This window comes from Coccidioides immitis (assembly GCF_000149335.2).
Source record: "Coccidioides immitis RS genomic scaffold supercont3.1, whole genome shotgun sequence".
NCBI classification, from domain to species: domain Eukaryota; kingdom Fungi; phylum Ascomycota; class Eurotiomycetes; order Onygenales; family Onygenaceae; genus Coccidioides; species Coccidioides immitis.
The window spans coordinates 3,198,021-3,218,412 of NW_004504310.1; the positions used below are offsets into that span (position 1 = coordinate 3,198,021).

Below are 20,392 nucleotides of genomic sequence, written 5' to 3' on the forward strand. Positions count from 1 at the left end.
AATGTTCTGGTGAGCTTTGTGGCAGTCATAGCACGGGCCATTTCCATTTGACATGATCATGGGGGCCAGGTTGCTTCTCACCTTCCCAGGGACACCACCGGTAACATATCTTCATTACCCCTATGAAACAAAGTCCTGCATCCGCTCTTCGGCCCGTTCATTCTATCCACCTGCTTATTCAACTCCATTAAACCACTCATCTTCAAGAAGCTCTTTTGCTCTTGGTTTATCCCTGGGGTCCATCTTTATAATCCTCAAAATAAACTCCTTGTCCTCCATCTCATCATTGTTTTCTTCCAGCACAGAGGCAAAAGCCGCAAACTCCTTCTCTATCTCCCACCTGAAATAATGCACATCTCCTTGCTGCAGAGGGCGACTTTCATGGGTAGTACTGTTCTCAATTGATGTGACGCTATAAGGCAAGCATCATTGTGATTTTGAAGCTCTGGAAGCCATGTTGGAACCATGAATCAATATTCCTATGTCATTCTGTCTGTGACCTCAGCCTTGGAACCTTGGGAAGGCACATCAACACCTCCATCAACCTCTGCAACACAGGCAAATCATGACAACCATTTGAAGGCTAAAAGCAAAGAACATTCCAGCTTGTTGCCTCACACGCACTCACACGCCCTTTTCGCGTGAATATGAGTTGCGTTGACGAAAGGGGTTGATGGAGAAAAGGCAATGTTATTTGAATGTAGAAGTTCTATCAACCAAAGAATGTCATCTAACAAATCCACAAGGTGATCAAACCACCATAGAAAAATATTCTTTGAACAACTCCCTGGATTCTTTACAAAACTTGTCAAGATACTGAGAACTTCTAAGTGATACACCTAATTTCTTATGATGGTGCTCTTGATGGCCTTGATGAGGCCTGTCAAAAGCCAGTATTACAACACCGTCGCGAAAGTGAGCCACCACCATCAGATGGTGGAGTGATGGAAGAGACTGAGTGCCCTGACCATTGACAATCCTCATCAAAATGAAGAACTCAAAGTGGCCAAGGAAACGGACAATTGTAGGAGAAATAATGAGTCAAATTACTTCATTAAGGTGCAATCTCCTCTGCTGCCAAACTCCCTGTGCCGATCACCCGCAGCCATATTGATGCGGGTGCCGTGCAACTACAACACTATTCAGGCGAAGACCCTGAACAGGATCTGAGATATATGAGCTTCCTGTGTTTATCTAGGAGCTCATAAGTATAAGAGGAGGAAGCAGAGAACCTGATTGATCTTTATCCTGTCTTATCCTTATTATTCTTTGTGGTGTGAATGTCTATGAGCTCCGCATATGAAAAACAGTGTACTGTGATCAACAATTTTTCCCGTATTAATGCAGTTGTTCTGAGCCTCAGTCTCTTCATAATGGAGTTCTGATATTTGGGATTGTAATGCTTCAAGTGAAGAAATGTGGTGCCCAATAGTTGCCCTGGGGGGATATCAAAGTTTATGGCTGTGAGTGAAGAAAGGTGGCTATTCTTGGGGCGCAGGTTTGCCTCAGGGGCGACAATTGAAAATTGATGGCCCACTGGAAATGTGGTATCCTTAGGGCAAAAAGCTTGTCCTGGGGCGGCAAGCTGCCTTGGGACAGCTGAAATTGAGAGAAAAGGTAAGTGGCTGCACTAGGGCGACAAGCTGCCCTGGGGAGAGTCGGTGGCTATCACCAGGGCGAAAAGTTGCCTCAGGGGCTATTGAAGAAGGGCGCCTTTGTTGCTGAAATTGTGGCCTGCCTCAGTCAATTCAGAATCCTAGGGCCGAAAATGCCTCAGGAACTAGAAATGCCCCAAGGAAAGCCGTCTTTGTTGCTGAAATTGTGGCGTACCAGAAATGCCCCGAGGCCAAAAATGCCCCAGGGACTGAAAGTGCCCTGCGGCGTGCTCTGCCCTGCGGAATCAGCTGTTTCAGAATCCTGGGGCAAAAAATGCTAGAAATGCCCCAAGGCCAAAAATGCCCCAGGGACTGAAAGTGCCCTGCGGCGTGCTCTGCCCTGCGGAGAACCTTTGCCCTGGGGGAGCCTGAGAATCGTGGCCTTGAGCTCAAAATATGTGGCTGGAAATATTTTGCCCTGGGGAGCCTGAGAAATTCAAGAATTCTGGGGCCAAAATGCCCCAGGGACTGAAATGCCTTGAGAGCGCATGCTTGCCCTGAGGGGAACATCCTTGGTTGGAAACAAGTGGCTTGCCTCAGTAGTATCCTCTGCCCGCACACTTTGCAAGGAACAACATATGACCTGGAACAACAGATGTAAGTTCCAGGAAAAGGAGCTTGAGAGGATAGAAACAGCAAAAAGGAACCGACTCCAGTTTTACCCCACAACTCTTATGCAGCCGCCAATATCAAGTTCCAACTCCCGAGATGACAGTGCCCTTCCTGCACAGCGGAAGAGGCCAGCACCAACAGCAGGAGCCCTGCCTCGGATTGAGCGCAGGAGCCAACATCAAGGCCCCACATCCCAAGACACTCCGCCACAATACATGAATGTCTTCAGCATGCTTACACCTGAAGATGGTGATGCATTCATACCCACAGATAGCAATGCACTCACCCGCTCAGTCATGGAAAGAGAGAGGGAGAAAATCAGGGAACCCCGCACTGAAAATACATACAACACCAGAGCTCAATCTAGACTAGCCTCTGCCTCCGAGGAGCAGCAATCTGAGATCATGACTATTGACCCCAGCCTTATTGACCCACAGATCATGAGCTCTCAGCCCATGGTGATTGATGAGTAACAAGCCCAACATATCAATACTGCAGTACAACACTTGGAAATCCAAAGATGGAGTAATGGCTAGCCTCCTCAGAGATGAACAAGTCCTGGATTTTGACATTCTGGCCATTCAGGAGCCATGGAGAAACGCCTATCATAATACAACACACCACCCACACAGGCATCTCTTCAACCTTATATATCTGGATGACTCGGAAACAAGGGTCTGCACCTTTATCAGCCAGAAGATTTCAAAGACTAGGTGGACCACAACCCACCACTCCCCTGACTACATGACCATTACAATAACAAATGGAGCTAGAGAAGAAGACACCCTACACATTCATAACTTCTACAATCCTGTTGCTGCCACGGGACAGAGCAATATCTCACTCTTACATGAAGTGCTTACAGCGAGCCCAGAACAGAATCACATTGTGGTGGGCAACTTCAATCTCCATCATCCTCTCTGGGGCGGTGCTGGAACCCGCCAGGATCCCGAGTCTGAGGAACTGATACAACTCATGGGATTACACCAGCTCCAGTCTCTTCTACCACCAGGCTCTGTCACATACCAGAACCTTGGGGAGACAACAGTGGATCTTGCTCTGGGCACACCTTGGGTCCACGAGCGCAAGGTATTCTGTGGAGTACGTGAGGACCTCGACCACCAATCAGATCACCTGCCTATCGCAACAACAATCATGGTGGAAGTGGAGGCTGATATTGCCCCAGAAAAATGTTTATGGCAACAAATGGACAAGGACATCTTCAGGGTGACATTGGAAAGCACACTACCACAACCATCAGCCCTTCAAACAGAAGGGGAAATAGATCAACTCACAGAGCAGATAGTGAGCTGTATCACAAGAGCAATCGAGACCTCAACACCTAAGGCACGGCCGTGCGAGAGGTCCATGCCTGGATGGACACAAGAATGCAAGGATGCTGTCACTCAGGCGAGACGCCTCCGAAGGTGGTACAAACAAACACGGCTCCCAGAGGACTGGGAAGCATACTGCCAAGCACAAAATCATAAAGCACACCTCATACGGAAGACACTACACAATGCATACAGGGTGAATGTCCAGGAGACAGCAAGCACCCAGGAGGGTCTCTTCTGATTGGCGCGATGGGCACGCAATCGAGGACCCAGCCAGCCATACACACCACCGCTAAGAAAACAGGATGGGGAACTGGAACATGACCATCAGGCCAAGACTGAACTCTTCAAAGATGCCTTCTTTCCACCTCCTCCAGAGGTTGATCTCTCAGACATAGCAGGATACTCCTACCCAACAAGAGTTGAATTTCCACCTATTACAGAGGAAGAGATAGCTCGAACAATTTTGGCAATGGCGCCAAACAAAGCACCTGGTCAAGACAGAATACCTGTCCACATTCTTCGCCTAGCACTCCCACAACTGAAACTGATTCTCCTTTGACTCTACAATGCGAGCATAGATGCACAATATTGCCCAAAACACTTCCGGCAATCCATCACAGTGGTCATCCCCAAGCCAGGCAAAAAGGACCACAGTGAAGTCAAGGCATACTGACCCATAGCCCTCCTCAACACGCTAGGGAAAGCACTGGAGGCAATCATAGCTCAAAGAATAGCGCATGCAGTTGAAAAGTACCATCTGCTGCCAGATGAACATTTTGGAGGACGGAGGGGGGTGTCAACAGAGCATGCGCTCCACAGCTTGATCGAATGAGTCTATCAGGCATGGAGAGCGGGCCACGTGGTCAGCCTTCTTCTCCTAGATGTGTCTGGGGCGTACGACCATGTATCACACCTGAGACTACTCCACAACCTACGCAAGCGGCGCATTGACGAGCGCGTTGTTGGGTGGCTGGCTAGCTTTCTACGAAACAGGACAACATCAATTCGACTCTGTGAATATACATCCCCGACCATTGAAACGAGTGTCGGAATTCCTCAGGGGTCATGTATCTCGCCAATTCTCTACCTCTTCTACAGCAGTGACAATCTTACAAGCGCCCCTTATGGAATCACCGGGACCTCAGCCGGAGGATGGGTCGATGACACCTACTTTCTTGCCCATGGTGAGACCACAGAGGAGAACTGCAGAAAACTCACCCTCATGCACCACAGGGCAGAAAGATGGTCCACAACACACGGCTCCAGGTTTGATATCAAGAAATACAAGCTCATCCACCTCACTCGCCAACCCAGAAGCTACAACATGGAACAGACAGTAACACTGGGGGACACGACCATCAGACCCAGTGACGGAGTGAGGTATCTGGGAGTCCAGCTGGACCGGAGCTTGAGATGGAAACAGCATCTCAAGCATGTTGAGGAAAAAGCATCCTCTGTGTTGGCGGCTCTGGGCGCCATAGCTGCATCCACATGGGGGTCTAGCCTGATCTCGCTCCGCCAGGTCTACCTATCAATTGTTCTTCCCATCATCACATATGGCTGCTCAGTATGGTACACCCCACAAGGGGAAGAGGGCCACACAAAGGAAACCAGGGACTCATTGACCAGGATACAACTGCAGGCCGCCAGACTCATATCAGGTGCATACTGAGCTACATCAGGGCCAGCTCTCAACACAGAACTTTTCCTGCTACTAATATCTCTGCAGCTGGAGAAACGAGCTCTTCAAACTGCAGTAAACATCTGAACCGGCTTGCTTAATCCACAACCAGGCTACATCTACATAACCTCGACTCCAGCGAATTTTATAGTCTCGAGCACCGATCGTTGCTACATTCCTAGTCCCCTAGAAAAGCTCCACAATGCCTTGAGGAAGAGATTAGGTCAGGACATCCTTGGCAAGCTAGAGACCCGGGAACCGTATGCAACTGAACCCTGGTGGACACCTCCCACAATTGAGATCAACAAGGACCGTGAAGCTGCTGCACACCAACACAGAATAATCACTGATCAAGATAATCCACCACTTGCAATATACACTGACGGGAGCGGGATCAATGACAAGGTTGGGGCAGCAGCTGTGGCTCCTGCGCTCAACACATCCTTGTCACGCTTTCTGGGCAGGAGGACGGAGATGAATGTCTATGCTGCTGAATTAGCCAGGGTTCTAATGGGGCTTGAGATCGCTGTGAAGTCAAACCGGCAGGAAGTGGCAATATTCACGGATAATCAGGCAGCACTCATGTCAATACAGTCACCAAAATGACAGTCAGGTCAATTTATCATCAAGCGCATCATCAGAATGCTCACTAGGGCCAGGAAGTCAGGGATACAGATTAGCCTCCACTGGGTCCCGGCACACCAGGGAATAAAAGGAAACGAGCTTGCGGACAGACTGGCAAAAGAGGCTACTGGCTGGAGACAGACCTGTGACAGCCACAATAGAACTATGGAGATAGACACTGATAACACAGCCCCGAAGCCGCCGTATCTCCAAACCCTCAAATCATCAGCATCCAGCGAGATCAACCGACAAATGCAGCAGGAGTGGGCACACCAGTGGGTGACTGAGACCAGAGGCAGATCATCTTTCTCCCTGACTCCTACCCCTACACAGAACATACTCCAACTGCACTTGTCCATCAGCAAACCACTCAGTGCTCTAATTATTCAACTGCGGACCACAAAAATTGGCCTACGAGATTTCCTCCATCATAGAAATGTGCCAGGCTTCGATGACGGCATCTGCCAGTGCAGCAGAGGCAGTCAGACCGTACAACATATCCTTCTCACATGCCCTGTGTTCAATGGCCTCCGGAGGGAGGTATGGCAGGGAGAGCGCATGGACATAAAGGAAATCCTCAACACCCCCTCAAAGGCCAGAAAGGCAGCATATTTTATGATCCAAATGGGTCTGCTGGACCAATTTAAAACCGTGACCGACACCGACCAACCAAGGGACCAGGGACTTGTTCAATAACAATGCAGTTCCATCCCCTTACAAGATCCCCCATCGATGCAGCATGTTAAACAACACAGGACAAGAGACCTATTGGAAGGTATAAGGGTCTTATATACTGCCATACACACAGTGAAAAACACTTGCCAAGTTACGGAAATTGGGCAGCATCGGGAAGCCGACACTACCAAGCCTGGAAGGCTAGCATGGCTGAACCTTTGGGTACAGTGCACAGACAGGGAGAAAGGGTGCCATAGGCTAGGCATAAGATAGGGGAAGTCTTAGGCCAGCTTATGGTGCCGCTTTCTCAGAGCATACTATGTACATAGCCACATAATAGTTCTCACCGTCTGCATAGCTGCGGAAAGCGGCTGGATCGGATGTTAAATTGAATAGAAGAAGAAGAAGAAGAAGAAGTATCCTCTGCCCTATGGAATCAGGCAAGGCATGGGTTTCAGCTGGAAATACGCGGTCTGCCCCAGTAGTATCCTCTGCCCCATGGAATCAGATGTTTTTGAATGGAGTTTGTTTTTCTGAATCTTTGCTCTGGGGGGCTGTGACAGTTAGGGGTTTTGGATATGAAATAGGTGGTTTGCCCCTGGGGAGTTGGAAATTATGACCTTTGGCTTGAAATGCATGGCCTGGAATATTTTGCCCTGGGGAGCCAGGAAAGCTGTGGCTTTTGGTGTGAAAAGGTGGTTGCCCCAGGGGAGCCTGATAATTATCAGCTTTGCTTGGAAATACATTGCTTCAAAGCTTTGCCTGGAGAAGCCCAAAAAGTCATGGCTTATGTGAGAAATAGGTGGTTTGCCCTGGGGAGCCTGGAAAGTTGTGGCTTTTGTGTGAAATACATTGCTTCCAAGCCCTTGCCTCAGAGAGTCCTCAAAGTAGTGGCATTTGGTGTGAAATATGTGGCCTGGAATCCTTTGCCCTGAAGACCACATCATATTAATCTCTTTTCAAATGCCTGCCACAGACAGTCTCCAAGATGTGGCAGGTTCTGTTGTGAAATCAAGGCACAGGTGTAAGAACAGGTGTGGCATTGAAAAGAAGATTGAATTGAACATGAAGAATTTTGAGGGATGGAGTCTTGGATGGGGTTTTGCTGAATTATCAATCTCAACAGATCCCATTGGGATCTATCACTTCCAGATGATCCATCAAATAAGGACTTGGCTCTGTAGGCCCCACCACTCCCCATAGCTGCCAGAAAATTAGACAGTTTGCTTTAGAGAGCTGTACTGTATGGTTTTAGAAGTCAGAAAATCAAAAATGGTGGCCTTAGAAAGAGCCAGAAAGCCAGAAAGCCAGAAAGCCAGAAAGCCAGAAATCTAAAAGTACCCAATTGCATAGATTATTATAGCCATCAATACACACCCAATTAGAGATCATTCACCTGTCCAGTCACCCTTGCTAGTGCAACCTATTTTTGGCATCACAGTAGGCCACAAAAAGAGGGTGCCAGAAATGGCCTTTTCCATCTCCCAGGACTACAAAAAGAGGGTGCTAGAAGTAGTCTCTTCTATAGTCTAGATTCAGGCACCTGCTACATTCCTGTGTTCCAGTTCAACAACAGAATATTATTCCAGAGATGCCATCACAAAAGATTTCCAAAGTTATGAAGCTGTGTCAGTCCAACAATCAGTCAAGCTTGCAACAAAGTTGATGCTGCTTAAAAAAGACCCTGGTCAAAAAGCTATAGAAATATAATATTAAGTGTGGCAGTGATGTCTATCTTGTCATTACTGATCACATGAGTGATGATGTGGTTAGATTTTTTACTATAAAGTTCATGGTGCATCAACAGTTGACTGAAGATTTCCCATCTTCAGAAAAAAGTCTTGTATGCTGCTACAGTGCTTGTTCTTGAAAGATCTCTGCTGACAAATAATAGAACAGACATTATCCTCCTCTAAAGCAAATAACATCAGAAAATTATCTAAAGTCAGAAAAGCACTCAAGAGCTATAGAACAGGGCCAACATGTGATGAACCAAGAGACACAGAAGTCTTACAAACCAGATAAGTCAAAGTCAAAAGAGGTGGTTTCACCAACAAAGCAGCCTATTGGGCTGACTTAGAGAAATAGTTTGCAGAAACTGAACATCAGCTTTATAGACAAATCATACAAAATCTCAGTTCTGGAGTTTGCAGGCAATGGAGGCTTTGGTCTAGAAGCTTATATGAACAATAAATATATAAGAAGGCTTACATCTTCAGAAATAGTTTTTGATTGATCCTCTACTTCTCTGATTACTCTTATCTGCAGATGGCATACAATTATCACCCATCTGGTAATCTAATAAGAAGGCCTGTTTGGAGATCTTCAGGCTCTCTCATGTTCTGATCTTTCTGTTCTAAAGGCATTCTTGTTCTATCATTCCCACTCTGATATTATAATTCTGCATTGATCTGCATAAAGCATTCTCTTTCTAACACTCTCTAGCACTCTCTCAGTTTGACTCAGAAAGCAGGGACAGTATTATCTTTACTTTGTTCATCTACAGTGTAATTTTCTGGTAAAACCAATCTGAGAATTAGCTTAGAAATATACCTGGTTTAATCCAGGAAGCTCTATTCTAGTTCTTCCTGCATGCTAGAGTTCAAATCTTCAAACTTATCTTCAAGCTGTATATAGAAGAATTCCACATCTGATTTCTATTTCTCATTCTTGCTGGCAGTGTCTTTGGAGATCTCATTCTGGAACCAAATGATGTAATCTGTCTTTGTCATTCCTACTCCAATAATCTTGACTTCTTCAGTTGATGTATTCTTCTATAGGGTGTTTGTGATCTGAGTTCTAACTTCTTCTGCTGGAAGATATCTTGTGAGGGATTCTTTATTGTCTATGGTCTTGGAAGTCAGTACTGCACTGATGCAGATATATAGAGAGAGATCATTCTGCTTGTCTTTTGTCATTGTAGGTCCTGCAGTGGCCAGTAGAGGAATTGAGAGCTGGTCTTTGTTCTGTTGGCAGAGACAATTAATGCCCATGTTCACTGGTCTGATTTATGTAGCTGGGTTTTCAGAATAGCTATTTCATCTTTAAGACTTGCATTTTGCTTGATTAGCTCTTTCTGGTCTGCTTTTAGCTCTTTACAGCATGTTTTGAGAGCTTCCACTGTCTGACCTTGTTGTGCAATTGTTTCTTTCAGTTTGATTACCAGCCATGCAATTTCATCAAGTTTGCTTGGGTGTTCATTGCTATTGCCTGTGACTTCAATATCTGGGGTTCCATTTAGCCAGATGGCTGTGACAGAGTTGGTTTTCTTTCACTTGTGAGTCAATTTTTGTGTTTTTGGTTAGGTTGTGGTTGTTGAATTAAGGTTGATCCATGTTGCATCTTCAGTTTATGACTCAACACTCAGTTTGTTCACCACACTTTTCAACATCAACCAAGTCACCACCACCAGCAGGACCTGATCTATCTCTTCTTCAATATTTTCTGGCATCCTCCAATTGGTGGAATGGAAATCTCAAGGTTGGTTGGTTGGTTGGTTGGTTTATTCATTTATCCTGACCTCTCTCTCACTGGGATATGCAGGCTACCATGACTATGACTACTCTCGTCTATCTTTCTTGGTCTAATTATATGCACGATCTTGATGCCTTGTCAAGGCCTGTAGCTGTTCCCTTTAGTTGTCCCTGCCTTGGAAAATGGAAATCTCAAAGGTTTGGACCTGAAGGATGCCAAGAAAATAGTGTAATGTCTTATTTCTTGTGCATGATTCAATACTGGTTTGCAATCTTTTGCTGCTGCAATCCTGGGAGCAACACCTCTTTTCTGGGAAGTGTCTCTAATTCTGAGTATTCTCCAGGATCCAAAAAGTCTCCCCAGTGGAGAGATGCTTCCAGAGAGAGATGCGCTCTCTATCTTTCCCAGAATGAGGCTAAGCAATACAGAGGAATACTAGGAAGAGATTGCTAGGGGAGAATACTAGAGAGATATTGCTAGGGTAACATTGCTAGAGAGAGATTACTAGGGCGAGATTGCTAGGGTGAGATTGCTAGAGAGAGATTACTAGAGCAAGATTGCTAGAGCGAGATTGCTAGAGAGAGATTACTAAGGCAAGATTGCTAGGGCGAGATTGCTAGAGAGAGATTACTAGAGTGAGATTGCTAGGGCGAGATTGCTAGAGAGAGATTACTAGGGCAAGATTGCTAGGAAGATATTGCTAGAGTGAGATTACTAGGAAGAGATTGCTAGAGAGAGAGGCCTGTAATGTAATGGGAAAAGAGGTCTGAAATGGACCTCCTTTCCCAACCAATCAGCTTATTGTGCCAAGGCTCTAGTGCCCAGGCTCTCCATAAGAACCACAAAGGCAATAATAGGCTTGGCACTGGTTTTCCAACTCCATCTGGAGGCCAAGCCCTCCTTTACCAAACTGGTTTTGTCAAGCATGCATCATTCTTCATCAGCAACTGGTTAAAAGATATTCTTGCCATACTTCTTGGGCTTCCATAGCTCCTTACACTGCCTACACTAGTGGCAACTCTGAGTGGGCAGATTATCTCATGGCAGGCCACTTCTTTTTGCTGCCTGTTGGCTGAGAATCATCCACTTATTGCTGTTATCAAGCATCACTTGCAGAAGTTCTTGACTTCTTTAGTTCTTTTCTTTCAGCAATCAAACAGGTGCAGGCACAAGCAGTCATAAGTACTCTTCTCAATCACTGTAAGCCATGGCAGAGCAGCAAGCTGTACAAGAAGATCTCTCTTGTCCACCTGATATATGAGCAATGCTGCTCAGTTGATCTGTTTCTCCAGCAGTCTTTTACCTATTTTGATGCCTTCTATTGTTCTAGTGGTAATACTGTGATACAACCATCCTTCAAGCAAGGACTAGCCAGATGTGCTGGATTCAGCTTCCAGTCTCCAGCAGCCCTACACTATTTATACTAGTGGTGATTCTGAGCCACCTGAACACTTCTTTGAACTAGAAGATCTTGGCAGAAGCTTTCTCCAAAACTCATAAGTTTTAAGTGTCAAGCTGGTATTGCAAGGCACTGTATGGCTATACTATGAGCTATCACTGATATTCAGATGTGGAGGAGTAATTTTCCCTTCTAGCTCTGTGATAGCACTTTCAAAGGCATCTGGGAGATGTCCTTGTGAAGCCCTGTAATGACACCATGGAACCTTCATGTTTTTTAAACCATGGGAGAGGCGGTTGATGGAGTAGCCAATGAACAGAGACATCAGTAACTCAAGGAAAGTCAAACTGGTAAGCACCTTCACAAGAGCACCAAGTTGTGCGCAATCACAGTCAAAATCACATATCACTTTCAGGTGTGAGTTGAATAACAATTGTAGTTTTGTATACTTCTTCAGCCTTTCTTGAACTAGAGTTGATATCAATAATATGGTCCCTTCCCTCTGCTTGTTTATTGCATCTTCAAAAGTGTTAGTCAACAGCAACCTAAGTCCGGCCCTGCAACAGGTTTGAACTTATCAATATAGGAAGATGGAATTGGGAGGTCAGTAACTTCAAGATTAGTACACAGGCTAACTATAGCTTCTTGAGTAATTCCCCTAAGTTCATCAGGCCTGTTGAAGCAGCAATAAATTGCCATCAATTCAACAAGAGCACTAGAGGTGAGGCATCCAATATTATCTGGTTTCATGCTGTTGACCCAAACATCCAAAAATGGTAAAATGACTTCATGGAAATAGTACTTGTTGACAAGACAGGCAATCTGGGCCATTGTCCTCTGAGAGACTGTACGCGGCACGTTACTCATCTGAACATGACATATATTGAGTAAGATGGCCAGGGCTTCTGGATTGTTGTCAGGCAAGGGGATCTTCACACAACCAGTTGATTGAAGAGTGGCACTTTCCTGAAATTTCCCTTGCAGCATCTGCTTGAAGACCACAGAAGCCAGGCTCAGATGTTTTGAAGAAACCTGCATGTGGGTTTCTTGATGAGGAGCCTGCCAGGTACATATGCTAAGCTGAAGTCCCCATTCAATGCAATGCTTGCGTGATGTGAGATGTAGTATGTACCTGATTTTCATAGTCACTTGAGGTCCCTATTCAGCTATTGTTAGCTCCTCAGTTCCAACAATGGAATGCAGAACAGACCAGCCTGTGGTATAATCAGAATCACATCTCCATCAGGATCAAAGACTCTCTTTTCTGCCTGTTCTGTTTGGGCAGAGCTGTTGTCTTTAAGATTTCCCATATTTCTATTTCTTGTTGAACTATCCTTTCAGCACAAAGCCATGAACTGATGAAGCTGTCCGCCTGGAGATCGACCCCACTGTGGGTAAGTCAGAAGATTTTCTCATGAAGGTCTTGACAGGCGCCAAGGTTGAAAAAGCTCACTAATTATTCCCTTGTGAGTGTTTGGTTGGTTTGCATTGAACCTTCCAGAGCAACCCAGTTTCCCAAATACAAATACTATATGGAAATCAATTTCGCGCATTCTTGTTATATTTAGACCAGCGACTGAGACAAAATGGTAAACACAAAATGTGGGCAGGGTTGGATTATCAAGCTGATTTGGCAATCTACTATATCTTCTATTGCAGTACTGTAATACTGCTACACAACCATCAAAGCAAAAGAAGCTGCTCCGCACCTGAGCTGGGAAGTTTATCCAAGAGGATATGGAAGAAATAGAGGAGCTTGAAATGATAAATTGGCAAGAAGGAAGGATAACCTGGTGGGATTGCAATTGTCCTCTCAACCAGCTCCCAGTCTCCAGCAGAGGCAGAGAGTGTTATGAACTTCTTTGCAGAATACTTCTTCAACAACTTCTTCCTCCCAAGTATGTGGACTCTGCTGGATCTATCTCACATTTTGTTTCTGTGTTGCAGTCCACTTCTGTGTTGCAACCTACCTTTGAGGCATTTTTCCTTCCACTGAAAAACACTGCCCCATGTTATCTGGAGTGCATTCCAATACTGGCTTGCAATTTTTTTGCTGCTGAGATGAACAACCCCTCTTCCCTGGGCGTTTGGTGAGGTGCTGGATGTTGATGAAGTGATATTGGCAGGAAATTTGAAAGTGAACAAGAATGAAAGACCAAGTGTCATCACTAATCAATAATCAGAGGCCCTTGGTCCTTTTAGAGCTGCAGATATCAGACTGATGACCTCTGCCGCCTTTAGGCTGCTGTGGTCACTGGCTGAAAGGTTTTAGGCCCGAGCGGTCCATGGACCATGGACCATAGACTGGTTGGGATCTATGGCCACAGTCTTCAGCAAAATGGCATGGGCTTATGTGCATTAGCCCCCAGGGAGCTCCTCGTCCTCAGGGAGCTCGTCGTCCTCAGAACCTCCTCATCCTCAGGGAGCTCATCATCCTCAGAACCTCCTCATCCTCAGGGAGCTCGTCGTCCTCAGAACCTCCTCATTCTCAGGGAGCTCGTTGTCCTCAGGGAGCTCATCGTCCTCAGGGATCTCCTTGTCCTCAGGGAGCTCATCGTCCTCAGAACCTCCTCATCCTCAGGGAGCTTGTTGTCCTCAGGGAGCTCATCGTCCTCAGGGATCTCCTCATCCTCAGGGAGCTCGTCATCCTCAGAACCTCCTCATCCTCAGGGAGCTTGTTGTCCTCAGGGAGCTCATCATCCTCAGGGATCTCCTTGTCCTCAGGGAGCTCGTCGTCCTCAGAACCTCCTCATCCTCAGGGAGCTCGTTGTCCTCAGGGAGCTCATCGTCCTCAGGGATCTCCTCGTCCTCAGGGATCTCCTTGTCCTCAGGGATCTCCTCGTCCTCAGGGATCTCCTCATCCTCAGGGATCTCCTCATCCTCAGGGATCTCCTTGTCCTCAGGGATCTCCTTGTCCTCAGGGATCTCCTCGTCCTCAGGGATCTCCTCATCCTCAGGGATCTCCTTGTTCTCAGGGATCTCCTTGTCCTCAGGGATCTCCTTGTCCTCAGGGATCTCCTTGTCCTCAGGGATCTCCTTGTCCTCAGGGATCTCCTTGTTCTCAGGGATCTCCTCATCCTCAGGGATCTCCTCATCCTCAGGGATCTCCTTGTTCTCAAGGATCTCCTTGTCCTCAGGGATCTCCTCATCCTCAGGGATCTCCTCGTCCTCAGGGATCTCCTCGTCCTCAGGGATCTCCTTGTCCTCAGGGATCTCCTTGTCCTCAGGGATCTTCTCGTCCTCAGGGATCTCCTTGTCTTCAGGGAGCTCGTCGTCCTCAGGGAGCTCATCATCCTCAGGGAAGAGCTGCCCGGAGTCAAAAGCTACCCAGGGGCAGAAGCTGCCCGGAGTCAAAAGCTACCCGGAGGCAGAAGCTACCCGGAGGCAGAAGCTACCCAGAGGCAGAAGCTACCCAGAGGCAGAAGCTACCTGGAGGCAGAAGCTACCCGGAGGCAGAAGCTACCCGGGGTCAAAAGCTGCCCGGAGTCAAAAGAAATGCAAAAGTAGAGTGTTGTAGGTCAGCTGAAGTGCACTTCTGCATTTTGCAGGTCAGGTGTTCAAGGTTCGCTATAAAAGGCATGTTGCATTTAATCTATCGAGCTGAAGCTGTTCTCTCCATACGTTTATACGTTGGGAATGACTTAAGAGAAAGATGACTAAGCATAAAAAAGGAATGGAATAATAATATTCTAGGTTAGCATATGCAAATCTAGCAAAAGTCATTTGGAACTTTCGTCCATCATACTTTGTAACACTTTTTCCTGCAGTTTTTGGCGATATGACCTGGTTTTCCACAATTGAAACATAGCCCATTCAGTCTTTGTTCCTCATGAAGTCAATCTTCAGCCTGCTTTGCTCTCCTGAGCATACTATCCAGAGTATTTGACTATTGTTCTAGCTACGTACAATACATCTCAGATCCTAATCAGGATCTTTGTCTGAGATCAATAACTGCATCATTTGGCGGCCCTTGAGGTTGCACTGACTGGGAGTTCTGAACAAAGGGTCTCGGGGACCCTGCATGGATTGGTTGGCAGGGTTGGCTGTGACAGCCATATTCTGTAGGTCTTGAGCACTTTCCTGGCTTTGGGTAGTTTTCTGATGTTATTTGCTTTGCGGGAGGATAATGTCTGTTCTATTATTGATCAGCAGAGGTTTTATAGAGACAAGAACCATAGCATCATACAAGACTTTTTTCTGATAGTGGGAAGCCTTCAGTCAACTGTTGGTCCACCATGAACTTTGTGGTGAAAAATTGAACCACATCATCACCCATGTGATCCACAATGACAAGATAGACATCACTGCCACACTTAATATTATATTCCCATAGCTTTTTGACCAGAGTCTTCTTTAAGCAGCATTGACTTTGTTGCAAGCTTGACTGCTTGTTGGACTGATGTGGTTTTGTAACTCTGGAAATCTTGGGTGATTGCATCTTGGGGTAATATTCTGAGGCAATAGAGATTTGAAATGGAACGCAGAATGAAGCAGGAGCCTGAATTTAAGCCATGGGAGAGACCACTTCTAGCACCCTCTTTTTGTGGCCCTTGATGAAAGAGGCCACTTTTGGCGCCCTCTTTTTGTGGCCCACTGAGTGCCAAAAATGGCTTGCATTGAGATGGTGAATGATCTCTAATTGTGTGTATTTGGTGGCCATAATAATTAATGAGCAATTGGATACTTTTGAACTTCTGCATTTCTGCATTTCTGGCTTTCTGGCTTCATCAGCTTCTGTATAATTTGGTGCGGCACTTCTATTTCTAGTGGGTTCTTGGCGTCATTTCTGTGACATCCGGCACCCGAAATAGCCGGTGGATGCCAGGGCCATGTGAGTGCTTCGACCATAGGGCCCCTTTCGGCCTGTGGCCACTGTGGCTATGGGGCCCTTCGATCATAGGGTCCCTTTGACCCTGTGGTCTCCATAGCCATGTGGGTGCTTCAACCATATGGCTCCCTGGGCCCTGTAACCGCTATGGCTATGAGGTCCTTTGACCATATGGCCTCTTGGTCCCTGTGGCCGTCTAGTCCACAGGGTTCTTCAGCTGCATGGCCTGTTTGACCTCAAGGCCAAAGAAGCCATATGGTTGAAGAGCCTCATGGTCATGATGACCACAAGATTGGAGAGGCGTGTGGTCAAATGGCCCTGTGGCTATGTATGATGGCCATCGATTGGGGTATAAGATAAAGCTTCTTACACTTCCATGATGAGATTCATTGGCAGGCAGTATGACTAGGGAGGATCATGTAATTCAAAGTAAAGCCATGACTCTGACAGATTCTCGGGGCAAGAAATATTTTTGAGGCAGGCCACTCAAAACAGTTCTCATGGCCAAGTCTCGCCTCAAAGAGATAGCTTCAGCTTACATTTGAAGGCTGGTCAATGCCGGAGGGTCCATCGGGTCTGGAAAACTGAAAACTGCTTTGGTCGTAAATATAATGAGATAAGATGCAACGAAGCAACGGCAAATCAAACAAGATCTTAGCCACTGACGGTAATCAAATCTAGCTAGCCGCGAAGGGGAACTCCATGCACGCGAAGAGTATGATTCTTGAACTCCATGATGTTTGAAGGGATAAACTTGATTCCCCGTTCCCGGCAGATCCCACACAGCTTTTGCCCGGAAGAGTATGCCTCCAGCTCCTCGCGGTGGACGGTCACCTCGATATGGTTCCAGAGCTTGTTCCTGTACTTGCGTTCTCCCTTTTTAGCCACCCAGACCTTCATCCGTTCCTCCCAGGGAAGAGAGGTGTCGCACACGCAGAATGGACACTGCATGTCATCGAGCTTCTCCAGGACAGGTCCCTCCACCTGGACGACAACTGAGATAGGGGCAGGGTTTGGTTTTGGCTGGGACTGCTGCTTCTTGTGTCGCCCTCGACGCTGAGCCTCCCTCCGACGCTGCAGCCGAACCATCATGGTAATGGATTCACACCAGCGCTTGAAGCGCTCCTCCTCTGTCATTTCCAAGATGCCGGAGCACATCAGTTTAACAATCTCTCGCCGTTCTGGGAGCTGGAGATGTGGTGGCGGTGGCGGCTGCAGAGACGTGACTGTTGACAATTCTGCATCTCCTGAATAAATGTGCTGATTAAATCGGTCAGTGTCGGCATTGCGGAAGTGCCTCTTCCTTGCCTGCTCAAGGAGCTTGGAACGAAGGTATTCCTTGGCACTGTTCAGCCTCGAGCTCACATGCATCTTCCTCCTATATAGCGGAGTCTTGCCTTCGGCAGCTGACACCGAGGGGAATCCCATTGCAAGGATCCTCTTTGTCAGCCGCTGATTCTTCTTTGTCAGGGCTTGAATTAGGGGATTATTCCTGATAGCACTCTTTTGCTCATCAGAAAGTTCAGTCGGTGCAGCCTCGTCAGCTGTTAAAAGCAGACTGTGAGCTGCAGTCTGGACCACTTTGTTGGATGGGAGGCCCATGGTGGCGGCCTCGAGATCAAACCTAATGATGGTGTCCAGATAGTACCGGACTGCGTTTGACTCGTGATCAGCAACTTGATCCTGGACAGATGATGGTGCCTTGTCTATGGTAGACATGTCAGCGAAACTCTACTTGACCAGCGGTCAAAATAGAAGGGCAACAGAGCAATGGCAGAGAGAGAAGAAAAGAGTATTGCTCAGGAGTGCAGACCCAGGTGCTCAAGACAATAAGGCCAAGGAAAATGTAAGTAACATACTGTTAATAGTGTTGATAAGTGAATGTTGAAAGACATATTGAGTCAGATAATATTTCAATGCTGCCACCAGGCCAACATGTATAAGGTAGCGGGCCCATGTTGAAGCCTTCATGGGCTTTTTCTTCAATGTACGATAGCTGTTCGCTGTTTTTTCAGGTTCATGGAAGACTGGCAGATCAAGTTTATCTCTCCTGATCTTCAGTTGCATACCCTTAAGGTGAGATGGGATTGGATACCAGTAGATATCTTCAAACCGCGGGAAATCCGCCACAAAGATCTCATCATCGATCGCCAGGGAGAGAATGTGGCTAAGAAGGTCCAGTATTGGCTCAGGACTATGGCTTATGACAAAGGTTTTGCTATGCCAGTCAGTAAATTAAACCAAAAGAATCAGCAAGGGATAGGGCATTCCTTACACGCGCGGCTTATTATCTTCCCCCTTGGTATGGAGGAGGGTAACCTTTGCCAGGAGAATGTTCGGCCGTCCCTCCTCAGGGCTCCGGATGATATGGAATTCAATATGTCGCCAGAGAAGGGTCGCAGTTTTCTCCTCACTGGCATCATACTCATCATCAGTCACATCTTCAATAAAGTGATTGAGTTTACTCCTGTCTTCTTTGACAAGGTGGTTAAGTTCACCAATATCAACTTGTCCGGTAGAGCAATCAAGTTCGTCCATATAGCAATCGAGGTCGTTGATGTCGTCGGTGTTATAACCACTATCCACAAAACTAGCGATCGCCTCGGTATCAGTATCAACATCAGTCCCGCTGTCAGGCTCATTGACCGCGAAGGTGCCTGTGTCGCTGCTGGAACTGTCGTCCTCACTAGCATATCCAATGTCAGAGTCAGCATCATCACTGTCACTGTAGGCTCCCGGGTCACTGTCCTCGGCATTGTATGTAATGTCTTCACATGTGATCCCATCTTGTGTGGAGCGGCGAGTTCTATGCAACGTATTGATCCTTGGTCTTTTCATGTTGTAGGGTTCCCTGTCATCTTTGATGGGGGGCCTTTTGCTTCTTTTCAGCATGCTGGGCTGGTTTTGATGTCTGACTTCGGGTGCTGCCTTCGCGTGGGCGCCTCGGGGCCTTGTTTGGCGGTGATGACTGGTGACAGTGAGAGTGTTTGTATTTTTCTTCAAAGCAATCCCAAGATTGCCGGTGTCTGCCGGCTGTGATGATGATCCATTGGACCATCCCTCTCGTACATTCTCATCGTTCGCCTCGACCTGAGTGTCGAAGAGTGAGACCAGCCTGGACCCGGAGACGTAGGATAGAAGGATGCCAGTGGCAACATAGAGACATTGTTTCTCATCAGCATAGACTCTCGTACAGCGAGTCCAGTGGCCAATGAGAATGCGGTAGATGTTGTTCTTGTTGCCAGATGGCTTCCTCTTTGGTCGTCTGCGGAGCCCCATCAACCTGATAATACAGTTCTTATACTACAAAGTCCATCAGTTAGCCTCCAGTCAGAAACACGATCCCGGTGAACATAACATACATTTCTGCAGTCTCTTTGCATAGCCTCATCCATGCCAAAACCATGCTTATCCACATAGAGTGATTTCAGAACCCGCCAGTAACAGTCAAGGCTGGAAGCTGCTTTAACACTTTCCTGATGAGTCTCCCGGAACCAGTCAAGGAATGTCTTCACATGGGCGGGCGTCAAGTTCTCAATGTATTGATCTGGAGTCATCTGAAGTTCGGGATGCTTGGAGCAGAAGCTGGTGTTCAGGGAAAAGGTCAGAGAGAGTTGTTTATTTCACTGTGTAGGGGGTAGTACTGATCAAGCTTCTGCTGAACTGTTGCTTTGGACAGCTTGTAACAGTCAGAGTCATTATTGGGTGTGCGGCCTGCAGCCTGATGTGCCTCCAAGATATCCTTGTAGTTTGGCTTTTTGCATTGATTCTGTCAACATGCCATACGTGGTCCGGCAGCCCAGGGCGCTTTGCGCTTTCCAGATGTCATGTCTCTCAATCGGCGGATAAAATAGTTGCTGATATGCAGTAGACACAAAGGAGATTATAGAGATTGGATTTGAAAGCACATGGGGGAGAACCAACAGTGGAGACAGGAGAAAGTCTTCACTCATTAAGGATGAATATAAGGCAAAACGAGTGAGCCTTGGACGAACAGCAGAGATGGGAAGGACCACAGGTGAGGAAGATGGGAATCACCATCATCAGAGGGGAAGCAGTCATGGTGTTTATAGGCGGCGGCGGCTCCATCATGGATCCAGGTGGCTC

General features: G+C 46.9%; 8 protein-coding genes across 8 annotated transcripts; 1 reads left to right on the forward strand and 7 right to left on the reverse strand.

Moving 5' to 3' along the window:
• Window positions 1-174: 174 nt before the first annotated feature.
• CIMG_12730 (uncharacterized protein) lies at window positions 175-1,109 on the reverse strand (the record flags this gene model as incomplete). Its single annotated transcript, XM_004445666.1, has 4 exons — window positions 175-412; window positions 625-730; window positions 801-880; window positions 1,051-1,109. 4 exons carry the CDS (start codon window positions 1,107-1,109, stop codon window positions 175-177), a joined length of 483 nt encoding a protein of 160 aa, XP_004445723.1.
• A 6,038-nt stretch (window positions 1,110-7,147) lies between these two features.
• On the reverse strand, window positions 7,148-7,531 carry CIMG_12731 (uncharacterized protein; the record flags this gene model as incomplete). The annotated part of the gene is made up of 1 exon (XM_001248235.1): window positions 7,148-7,531. One exon carries the CDS (start codon window positions 7,529-7,531, stop codon window positions 7,148-7,150), a length of 384 nt encoding a protein of 127 aa, XP_001248236.1.
• A 1,710-nt stretch (window positions 7,532-9,241) lies between these two features.
• On the reverse strand, window positions 9,242-9,577 carry CIMG_10855 (uncharacterized protein; the record flags this gene model as incomplete). The annotated part of the gene is made up of 2 exons (XM_012358921.1): window positions 9,242-9,358; window positions 9,389-9,577. The coding sequence occupies 2 exons, from the start codon at window positions 9,575-9,577 to the stop codon at window positions 9,242-9,244; spliced, it is 306 nt and encodes a 101-aa protein (XP_012214344.1).
• A 1,252-nt stretch (window positions 9,578-10,829) lies between these two features.
• On the forward strand, window positions 10,830-11,048 carry CIMG_12732 (uncharacterized protein; the record flags this gene model as incomplete). Its single annotated transcript, XM_004445668.1, has 1 exon — window positions 10,830-11,048. The coding sequence occupies one exon, from the start codon at window positions 10,830-10,832 to the stop codon at window positions 11,046-11,048; it is 219 nt and encodes a 72-aa protein (XP_004445725.1).
• Window positions 11,049-11,602: 554 nt separating this feature from the next.
• Window positions 11,603-12,767, reverse strand: CIMG_02005 (uncharacterized protein; the record flags this gene model as incomplete). The annotated part of the gene is made up of 4 exons (XM_001248233.2): window positions 11,603-11,976; window positions 12,084-12,516; window positions 12,590-12,615; window positions 12,668-12,767. The coding sequence occupies 4 exons, from the start codon at window positions 12,765-12,767 to the stop codon at window positions 11,603-11,605; spliced, it is 933 nt and encodes a 310-aa protein (XP_001248234.2).
• A 1,339-nt stretch (window positions 12,768-14,106) lies between these two features.
• CIMG_02004 (uncharacterized protein) lies at window positions 14,107-15,037 on the reverse strand (the record flags this gene model as incomplete). The annotated part of the gene is made up of 2 exons (XM_001248232.2): window positions 14,107-14,797; window positions 14,991-15,037. The coding sequence occupies 2 exons, from the start codon at window positions 15,035-15,037 to the stop codon at window positions 14,107-14,109; spliced, it is 738 nt and encodes a 245-aa protein (XP_001248233.2).
• Window positions 15,038-15,413: 376 nt separating this feature from the next.
• CIMG_12733 (uncharacterized protein) lies at window positions 15,414-15,895 on the reverse strand (the record flags this gene model as incomplete). Its single annotated transcript, XM_001248231.1, has 2 exons — window positions 15,414-15,587; window positions 15,644-15,895. 2 exons carry the CDS (start codon window positions 15,893-15,895, stop codon window positions 15,414-15,416), a joined length of 426 nt encoding a protein of 141 aa, XP_001248232.1.
• A 966-nt stretch (window positions 15,896-16,861) lies between these two features.
• Window positions 16,862-20,238, reverse strand: CIMG_02002 (uncharacterized protein; the record flags this gene model as incomplete). Its single annotated transcript, XM_001248230.2, has 5 exons — window positions 16,862-17,991; window positions 18,145-18,503; window positions 18,561-19,588; window positions 19,648-19,870; window positions 20,072-20,238. 5 exons carry the CDS (start codon window positions 20,236-20,238, stop codon window positions 16,967-16,969), a joined length of 2,802 nt encoding a protein of 933 aa, XP_001248231.1. The 3' UTR covers window positions 16,862-16,966.
• Between the last annotated feature and the right edge of the window lie 154 nt (window positions 20,239-20,392).